The sequence below is a fragment of the Solanum pennellii genome, chromosome 3 (assembly GCF_001406875.1).
Source record: "Solanum pennellii chromosome 3, SPENNV200".
Taxonomy (NCBI): domain Eukaryota; kingdom Viridiplantae; phylum Streptophyta; class Magnoliopsida; order Solanales; family Solanaceae; genus Solanum; species Solanum pennellii.
Window position 1 is genome coordinate 53,529,628 of NC_028639.1, and position 10,107 is coordinate 53,539,734.

General features: G+C 36.9%; 1 protein-coding gene across 6 annotated transcripts in view; it reads right to left on the reverse strand.

The window, feature by feature from the left end:
• Window positions 1-9: 9 nt before the first annotated feature.
• Window positions 10-10,107, reverse strand: part of LOC107013452 (subtilisin-like protease SBT3.4) — an 18,034-nt gene continuing 7,936 nt past the window's right edge. The window contains exons 1-10 of one of the 6 annotated variants that reach the window (XM_027915671.1): window positions 5,978-6,353; window positions 5,782-5,873; window positions 5,596-5,693; window positions 5,305-5,463; window positions 1,888-2,570; window positions 1,738-1,793; window positions 1,269-1,514; window positions 1,061-1,175; window positions 788-968; window positions 10-698 (exon numbers count right to left, since the gene is read on the reverse strand). In XM_027915671.1, the coding sequence (XP_027771472.1) occupies window positions 133-698; window positions 788-968; window positions 1,061-1,175; window positions 1,269-1,514; window positions 1,738-1,793; window positions 1,888-2,570; window positions 5,305-5,463; window positions 5,596-5,693; window positions 5,782-5,873; window positions 5,978-6,082 (2,301 nt within the window). In that variant the 5' untranslated portion in view covers window positions 6,083-6,353 and the 3' untranslated portion in view covers window positions 10-132. Of the gene's footprint in view, window positions 699-787; window positions 969-1,060; window positions 1,176-1,268; window positions 1,515-1,737; window positions 1,818-1,887; window positions 2,571-5,304; window positions 5,464-5,595; window positions 5,694-5,781; window positions 5,895-5,962; window positions 6,354-10,107 lie in introns of those variants that run through there. The other 5 variants (XM_027915670.1, XM_027915673.1, XM_027915674.1 and 2 more) reach the window with 5 other exon arrangements.

Sequence of the window (10,107 nt, forward strand, 5' to 3'; positions counted from 1 at the left end):
ACAATGTTCTATGTAAAGGGAAGCTAAAAAGATTTATCTTGCAGAGTACTTCAGTCAAGAATCCACTGATAAATACTTAGATTACACATATGCATTGAGATAAATTAACAAACTCTTGCATCCTCATTTTCTCTAGCAAACAAGTTCTGGAAACTCGTTTCTCACAGATATAGGACTTCTTACTCGGTGCACCCCGTCAGTCCAAGTTAAGCTCCCGAAATAATAGTATGTGGTGTATTTGTGGCTGGTTGAAATGGTGAGAGTGAATGAGATTTTCTTGGTGCTAGAGTTGAATATCAAAGTTTCAGGCTTTACTTTTATGGTAATGCCAAGTGGAGGTTCAATGATGGCTTTATATTTGGAGTTCACTGGTCCAACATTGGTGACGGTTCTTCTAACAGTAACTGTTTTCCTGAGACTTGGTATGGTTAGAGAAGGAAGATTAACATCAAGAATTGAAGGTCTCTTGATTGGACAAGATGCAGCTTGATCAATGAGCATACTGATGGCACTATTGTTATAGCCCATTGAGCACAAATAAAGAATGTAGTCAAAGGTTCCCATATCATAGACTAGGCCAGGATCTTTTGCACCATTTGCGTTCACGAGTCCACCACCGAAATCAAATGGATCAGCAAGCTTGTTTGGATTTCCCTCAGATATAACTGGTTCCCCGGAATGAGGATCTGTTACCCATGCTGCGTGGACATCCATTAATTCAAACATAAATGTTTTTGAGACAAATTCATTTGGAATTTTATTGGAGAAATGGGATTTTTGCGAATACCTGTTGTAACGAGTGCAGACTTGATAGCAGCTGGAGACCAATGTGGGTGCAGGGACTTGAGCAAGGCAACAATGCCAGACACGTGAGGAGCTGCCATGGATGTTCCTGATTCAAACTTGTATGGAGTGTCTGCAGGAAGAACAGCAGCCAATATATTGACTCCTGGAGCTGCTATATCTGGCTGTAACAAGAGACACTATAATTTAGAAATGTGATGCAATATTACAATTAGTAAGTGCTACATAGTGTGCGAGATGCATAATAAAGTCTTACCTTAAGTATGGCAGGGGCAACAGAATTGGGACCTCGGGATGAGAAGGAAGCAAGATGTGTTGAAACAGGTTGCCCAACATGAGTTCGTGTAGGAATCAGCTTTACTTGTGGTTTCCTGCATTATTTCTTAACAATGGTTATAAGCACCAAGTGAAGTGATTTAAGATTCTCTACAGGAAAAAGGAAAAGAATCAAATATTTTCATTACCTGGAGTATCTGATGTAATTGAGCAATTGAGAGCCAACATCAAAATTAACTTCAATACATGGAAAGTCAAACGTTAAATCGTTCAGATCTCTGGTTGGGTTCTTCGCAACAATCAATCCCAAGCCTCCAACCTCCTGGACAACTTGTTGAGTAAATGGCAAATACAACTCATCTCCTTTAACAATGAAGCAAAGCACTACTTTTCCAGCCGCCCATGTATCATTTGTATTCAAGTTGTTGCAAAAGCTTCAAAATCCATGAATTCATGCTAATTTAGCTTGCAACAATAAAGTGCTCAGATCAACACAATGAAAGAAGAAAAAAGCCTTATGCCTCCTGATCATGTAAATGACCCCTTTGGAGACACAGAAATGACTGTCGGAGATGGACAACGTTTAACAAGAAGAATAGGGGTGGTTAATTTGGGTATCTGTTGATGACTTATACTAGCCAATTATTAGAAACATACCGTGTATCTTCAAGCTCAGAGATTTCTGGATGTGCAATGCCGATAAATCCAGTCTCCTTTCCAGTATACATGGATTGACCCTACAGATAATAACGTTTGTTTTCTTTTTCTTTTCAAGTATGATATCTTTACCAAAGTAAGAGAACTTACAGAAAAAGTCTGATTATTGCCTAATGTAATGAGTGTGGGAAATGACCTATCAATACTTGAAGCTGCCACAGTTAGGATCCATGGTGATATATTCACTACAGTTTGGGGATATGGCCCTTCGTTTCCTCCTGAACAAATAACTGTAATCCCCTTAATGACAGCATGGAAGGATGCAAAAGCAATGCCATTGCGCATATCAATATCAGCGTACAGAGGTATTTCTAAGCCAAGGGATATGGATAAAATATCAACTCCATCATGAATTGCTTCATCAATAGCCATCATTGTATCAGCAAAGGTACATCCTCCTATAAGCCAATTCCAGCACACCTTGTACATAGCAATCCGAGCCTTGGGTGCACCACCCTTAACTGTACCATAACCAAGTCCATGGTAACTTGCATTTGGTGTGAACGAGCCACCAGCAGTGCTTGATGTGTGGGTGCCATGTCCATCTCTATCCCTTGGTGACGCAATGTCAAACCTGAGAAAATCAGGATCTTTGATTGCTGGCCGTCCAGCCTCTGCTTCAAAACCCTTTAGATAGTACTTTGCTCCAATTAGTTTCCTGTTACATGCCGTAGCTGGATCAAATTTATCACCAGACTGACAATGGCCCTTCCATCTTGAAGGGATTGGCCCTAGGCCTTTGTCATTGAATGCTTCACTTTCTGGCCATATTCCTGTATTTTGAGTCAATCAATAGGTACTTTAGAGTTTTGAAACATAACAAATAATTTTGTACACTGTTTGGTACTTTTACCAAGACTATATTGGTAACCTCTACCTGAGGAGGTAGAAGTAAATTCTGCATACATTCTACCTTCCCCAGACCCGAAAAGTGGATTACACTGGTATGTTCAGTTTTATGCGGTAAGCTTTGTTGGGCTTTGTGGAGGCTTGTGAGCCGGCCCGACCCATTACTGAAACCCTAGGTTAACCATTTGGCTTTCCTATAAATATGATCCTTGTATTTGTAATTCTAGAGTAGCACAAGTGAAATAAAATCCTCCTGTTACAGTCGTGGAGTAGGGAAACCGAACCACGTTAAATTCTTGTGTGTCCCGTTTGTGTTCTGTTTCTCTTTTCTCTAGATTATTTGTGTGTGTTGTGTGTTTAATTCCCAACAATTGGTATCAGAGCGAGGTTTCAACAACATTGTAACACAAACTGTGAGAAATTGTCACCTAGGGTTCTTGTGTGAAGAACTGTGTGCAGGGAGGAGTAGCCGCCGTTACCGTGTGGGTAACCTCAAGCAGCAGCCGGCTAGGAGAACCGCGCAGGGTGCGAACAGCCGTCGTCCGTGTGCTGTCCGTCGCGCCGTTCCGTTGGCCGCCGCGTCGAGGAGCCTCAGATCCAGCCGCGAGCGTCCAGATCGTGAGCATCGTCCAAATCGCCGCCCGCTGTCTGTAGACGCCGTTAAGGGAATTGCCGAAGTCCTTTGAGATGGCAGAAGATGGGAAGTTCCGAATTGAGAAGTTCGATGGTACAGATTTCAGTTGGTGGAAGATGCAGATTGAAGATTTGCTGGTTCAGAAAGATTTGGACGTAGTGTTGGGTGACAAGCAAGGAAAATTGTCTGATGCAGAGTGGGCAGTTTTGGATCGGAAAGCTATGTCAGTTATCCGACTCTCGTTGACCAAGAATGTTGCGTTCAACATTCTTAAGGAGAAGACAGCGAAAGGCATCTTGGAAGCCTTGTCTAACATGTACGAGAAGCCATCTGCAGCAAACAAAATTTTTCTGATTAGAGAGTTGGTGAACACAAAGATGAAGGAAGGCAGTTCAGTTACCGAGCACATCAACTCATTGAATTCGATCTTAGCCAGACTTTTGTCAGTTGGCATTAAGTTCGATGATGAAGTTCAAGCTTTACTACTGTTATCATCATTGCCTGACAGTTGGTCCGGAACGGTTACAGCAGTTGCCAGTTCAGTGGGACCTAATGGATTCACCTTTGAGAAGATTCGTGATCTCGTTCTTGGCGAGGATGTCAGAAGAAGGAGTTCTGGAGAATCATCAGGTGATATGCTAAACGTCGTCAGAGGCAGAGGAAATAACAGAGGTAGTGGGAGCAGGAACCGAAGAAGGAGTCAGTCAAAGGCTCGGGATGGCTCAGGTGTAACATGTTGGAACTGCAAGGAGGTGGGGCATTTCAGGAATCAATGCCAGAAAGACAAACAAGTCAACATTGCAGAAGACAGCGTCAACGAGGATTTGTTTATCTGTTGCGCGGAGAGCAATGTGGATTCCTGGGTCATGGATTCTGGTGCTTCTTTTCACGCTACCCACAGCAGTGAAGCATTGCAGAATCTGGTTATTGGAGACTTTGGAAAGGTAAGGCTTGCAGACGATAGAGCTCTTGATGTTACGGGCATGGGTGACATGGTGCTGAAGACGCCAGTCGGTTTCTGGACCTTGAAGGATGTCAGAGTTGTTCCAAGCTTGACGAAAAGTTTGATTTCTGTTAGGCAGTTGGATGAACAGGGACATCATGTGAAGTTCGGAAATGGGCAGTGGAAGGTCGTGAGGGGCAATCTTGTCATGGCTCGTGGAACAAAAAGAGGATCGTTGTATATTGTCGGATTACCGTCTGAGGGAGTGACCGTCCCAGTTCAGAAGAAAAACAAAGTCCGGTTCACAGAATCTCGTGGGCAGAAGAAGGTTGTCTTTGCAAGAAAGAAACCCAGAGCCACAGGTCAGATTCAGGATGAACGAGCAAGGAAAGGTTCAGGAAGACCAGTCAGAGGCGTTTGTGGCAGTGGGAGCACCGGCCGTGCTTCAGCCAAGGCTCCTAGAAGACAGTGGGTCAAGAGAACCAGTATTCCAGCTGTTGATACGTCTCCAGAAAATTTCTTGCTGAGTATGGAGAGTGTTTGTTCTCAGGGAGTTCTAGGATCCGGCAGTTCGTGTCTCAAGTGGGAGCCGGTAGGGACCGAGGACGAGTCAAGGGCAGTTTCAGCCGTGACTGATGTGTTGAAGCTTCGGGGAGCTTCAACGGGCCTTTCAGTTGACTGATGAGAAGGCCGCTGTAGCAGGAGAGAGTTGAAAAAGATTACTAGACATACAAGTGTTCTAAGTGGATGACAGTTGAAATTCTTCAAGCCTCCAAGTGGGAGATTGTTGGGCTTTGTGGAGGCTTGTGAGCCGGCCCGACCCATTACTGAAACCCTAGGTTAACCATTTGGCTTTCCTATAAATATGATCCTTGTATTTGTAATTCTAGAGTAGCACAAGTGAAATAAAATCCTCCTGTTACAGTCGTGGAGTAGGGAAACCGAACCACGTTAAATTCTTGTGTGTCCCGTTTGTGTTCTGTTTCTCTTTTCTCTAGATTATTTGTGTGTGTTGTGTGTTTAATTCCCAACAAGCTTATCTATTCTTGTCTTTATGAATGGAGTAATTAAAGAGGAAAACCTGTATCAAGGACTCCTATGATGATACCATCGCCCATGTTGGCTTCATGAAGGAGGTTAGTTGGAGGAGAAGATTCGGAAAGGCCAAGATAATCCCAACTTCTTGTTGTGTGCAATTTGAAGAAATGATTAGGAACCACATGGACCACATCAGGTAACTCTGCGACAAATTCACATCATTCCAACTGACTCAAACATTTTTGTGCCAAATTTAACCAACAAGTATGTCATGTTCAAACTTTTTTACAAGTCCTACTTGCGAGAGAGATTGCAAAGTAGTACTACAATTTACCTGCTATCTTTTTGGCTTGAGATTTCGTTAACCTGGCTGCAAAGCCAGAGAAACCATGTTTATAACTATAGATGATTGAATCTCTTGCAGCTTTTTGACTGCATCAGGAGAAAACATAAAGTTGTGAATTAAATAGTCGAGAGCAGAGAAGAGAAGATTAATCTGTTGATCTTTCCTTTTGGTTACCTTCCCAGTACTGAAGTAAGTAATTGATGGTGAGCTGATGTTGCGAGTTCAACATCATCGTGTTGCCTTCTTCCCATGTAAACGATATGAACCTATATATTTAGCAATCATTTCTGATACTATTAGATCAATCAGTGACACAAATAATGAACTTGTATACCATACAAGAAATCATTCATACATCTACTCAACTCACTTTGCTTTCAGCATTTGCTTGAGATACTAATAAGTCCGACAAGTTTAAAAAAAGGAGCAGAGCAGTGAAAGCCAATTTATATTCAAGAAAGTAGCTGATGCTCATTTTGTTCGTTAACGAGTTACAGAATTAGCCAAAACGATCGAGGTGATAATATTTGCCATTGATCTTCAGTTCTTCACTATTTATATCAATCTGGATAGACGGAAATCGTGCAATTTAGGTTCTGATCATGATTTCTTCTTCTTGATGTCACGATCCAAAAAGATAGAGGCATCATGAAAAGTTAGCTTAATTATTGTTTGGGGCCAAGAACAAAAGCTTCTTTTTAATAAAAAAGGCACAGAGCACCAAGAAGTTACATAAGCAATAAATTATGGAATTGAAGAATATGCTGACTATGAAACGCATTTAAATATGTGAAATATAATCATGTTTGAGTTATACTCTTTCACCGGTTCCGTCCTCAGTCACATTTCTTTTAGCACGTTTTGTAAATAGGAATGTATTTTTTTCACTGATTCACATTTATTTCTCTCCCATATATTACACTTCATTTCAAAACAAAATTAAGCTAATTTTATCTCAAGACATCGAATACGTACGAAGGGTAAAATTGGATAAGATAAGTAAGTTTCATTTTAACTTTGTAAAAATGACAAGTAATTGAGATAATTACTTTTAGTGACCTCAACAATTAATATGAAATAATTGAATAGTGGAATAATTAGTATTGGTGTCAATTCCATTAATTCTATTAGCTGCAATTCGTGTCTGGTTTTAAGGGTGCAAATAGCTCTATTAAAGACGCATGAATCATGCCAATTATCCCAAAAAGTCACTCTCTGACGGACACAATAGGTTATGATCTAATTGTTGTTCGATTTTGAAAAGAAATTGAAATAACAAATAAATTGATGATATCTTAGAAACTACTTTAAAAGGTACTAGCGGTAATGAGAAATATCAAGATAAAGCAACAGAAATATTATACGGAAAAAAAAGGCTTGTAGATGTCAATCAAAGTAAAGCTACTATTTTAGATCAATAATTGGTTGATGCCACTTCTAAGTAAAATTGTATACTCGATGAATGTTTATACGGGGGATACTAAGAGTTGAAGTTGATGTGTCCCTAGTTGATTCAGAACAAAAACTAATGGATACAATTGATGTTGAAGATACTAAAAATTCAGGATAGCATGTTTTGCAAGTTGAAATATAATGACACTAAAAACTGGACACTGATTGCACACAAAAATTCAACTAGTAGTCTGACCCTTTTTCATGACTAGCCAAAATAATTCTTCATGTAATGGAAAAGATGCAACTGAAAATTTTCAAGACAGTAAGAAGAGACAAGATATTGATAATGCCTCAAAATACCTAATGAAGGCTACTAAAAAAGATGTTAATTTTATGGCTCCAACATTATATCTTTCTAATCCTTAGGAGCTAAGATTATTCAAGAAAATCTAGATATCATGCTACTCAAATCAAATCCATCAGTTAATCCACTCATGGTCACAGTTAATACCCCGACTCATAAGATCTCTTCCTTTGGAGTCACTTGGTGAATCTAGACAACTAATAAGGTCAATAGAGAATGACAACAATTTGGTCCAAAAAGAGCAAGTTTCACCACCTGCTACCTATAGCCAATTAAGCCCAGAAGCTTTTATATTGTTTGTGCTTAAATGATTGCAAAAAAGAATGAATCAAGGGGTTTAGCGTCAAATACAATTGATTTGGACGATCATTCTCTTGATGAAGATGAAGATGAAGAAGAGCTGCACATATGCTTTGATAGAAGTGGAAGCAACAAAAGTGAAAAGAAGACACATGAAAGGTAAAATAGTTGGGACGGTAAAGTGACTTAAAAGTATGTTCCAAGGACGCGACAAGCAACAAAAAATTCAATAAATTCAAAAAAAGGTATGAATTATCAAGTATTGTTGGATAGGTTTAAAGAAGTCAAGAGAAAAATACTTCAAGTTAATTTTGATGAAAAATTTATCTTTTTCAATTCATGCTTTCGTAAAAGAAAGTTTGAGGCTAATAACTCAATCTTCTTTTTGATTGTCATATTTCAACATGATTTAAGTATCCTCACTTGTAATATCATCATGGAGTGTATTACAAACTCTGTGGTGATCACAAGATACTTCGTTTTTTTTAACTCTTATTTTCTTCATATTTGTTAGTTAGTAGAAATTATGTATTTATTTGGATTGGTAATATAAGGCCTAGACTCTTACTTATACTTATTCCTATTGATATAATTCTATTTAATATATTTTTTTAAAAAAAAATACTCCTCTCACCAGCATATTACATCGTTTCCGGACATCATTATCTTATAGGATTAAAAGATTAAAAAGCCAGTCAATACTGACTTTATTAAAGATTAAAAAAAAGGTAGGTAAAATAAAGTCCACTAAAAGGAAATTGTATGATTTTAGTGTGGTGTTTCCTTTTAAATTCAGCATTTGCCCCACCAATTTTGACCACCATTTTTTTTTATTTAATGAAGGTCTAATTTTAATTATTCACATATTAATTATTTAATTTATCCGTTTAATTATTAATTGCATTTATTTTTCTTATATTAAAATTATTTAATGAATTAAAAGATTAAGATTTATAATAGTCTTTCACCTTATTTGTTTTTATTAAAATTAAGATGTGTATTAAAATTTAAAAATCTTAATATGAATATTAATATGATGCATTCAGATCTTAATATAAAATAGTTAAGATAATGTATTTCTCAACATATGGATGCGTAAAAGTTGTGTTTGTTTAAAAAATAATAAATATACAATTTCAAACAAAATACGAAATTGATTTAATATTATATCAATAAAATATTTTAATAATTTTATATGGTTGGTGCTGCCGAATGTTAATGACTAACGATGACTATTGTATGTCGATTTAGGATGTTGTTGTTGACTAATCAGGGGAGGACTCACCTTATAGCAAGGTGTGTCACGCGACACTGCTTTGTCGAAATATTTTATATTTCTAAAATCTGAAAAAACAAAATATGACTACTATAAAAATAAATCGTAGTAGATGGATACACAAGTGATCTTGGCCTGTTGGTTGGGCGCGAGCATGGCTTGTGTCTAGGAGAACCTGAGTTTGACCCTCACCAAGCACATTTTTTCATCCTAATTGAAATATATTCATTACAAGTATATGGGCACGTGCGTCGCACATTTACTTCATAACGATGAATATGAACTATTAAAAAATCACATAATTTTTAAAAAAATAGTATTTGAGTTACAATAAAAATATTAAAAGTAAAAAGATAAACATTTCTAGTGTATAAACTTATTAATAAAAGGGCAATATATGATTTAACTTTTAAAAAAATGTTTCTAGTGTATAGTTGACTTGAAGATTTTTTTTATTTTTTTTTGCATTTAGTCCTCCCTTTATTATGATTTTGATATAGAAATTTTATATTTGTTTTAAAAGACAAAATAAAGTAGCAAAAACAAACGTGGAGGTACACTACCAGGATATACATTTCAAGAAGATAAAATGTTTGATACTAGTTAGTAAAAGATGAAATTCTCCTTGTCATTAAGTAGAATGCAATTCAAATTTATATATAAGAAAACTTATTAGAAGGAAATAACTAAAGATTTAAAGTGCAATGTTTGGTACTTAAATTAGGTAACTATATTAATAAGATATTAATATTTAATTAAATAAATCAGATTTTAATTTAGTGGAGAGCCAAAATGACATTATTAATATTCTTACAATTAAAAGTTTGTTAAAATATATTTTATATTTTTTTGTTAAAAAATTAATAGGAGCAAAATATTTGGTCAAATGATAAAACATCTTCTAACTTCTTAAGCATTTTGGTGTATCCTTTTTTTGACTTTGGGATTTGAATCTCTCGATAATTTTAATAAGAATTGTCTAAAAAATATAGATTTTATCCACAAGTACATGTAAGAATGATTCTTTACAAATGTTTAAAATTTAAGATGCAAAAATGTAAATATTAATAATTTGAAATTAGAAGATCTTATAGGCATAAATTGTTTTACATGCCATATACAATACCCCCCAGGAGTCCTCAGGGCGCATGCACCGAGAACCCCC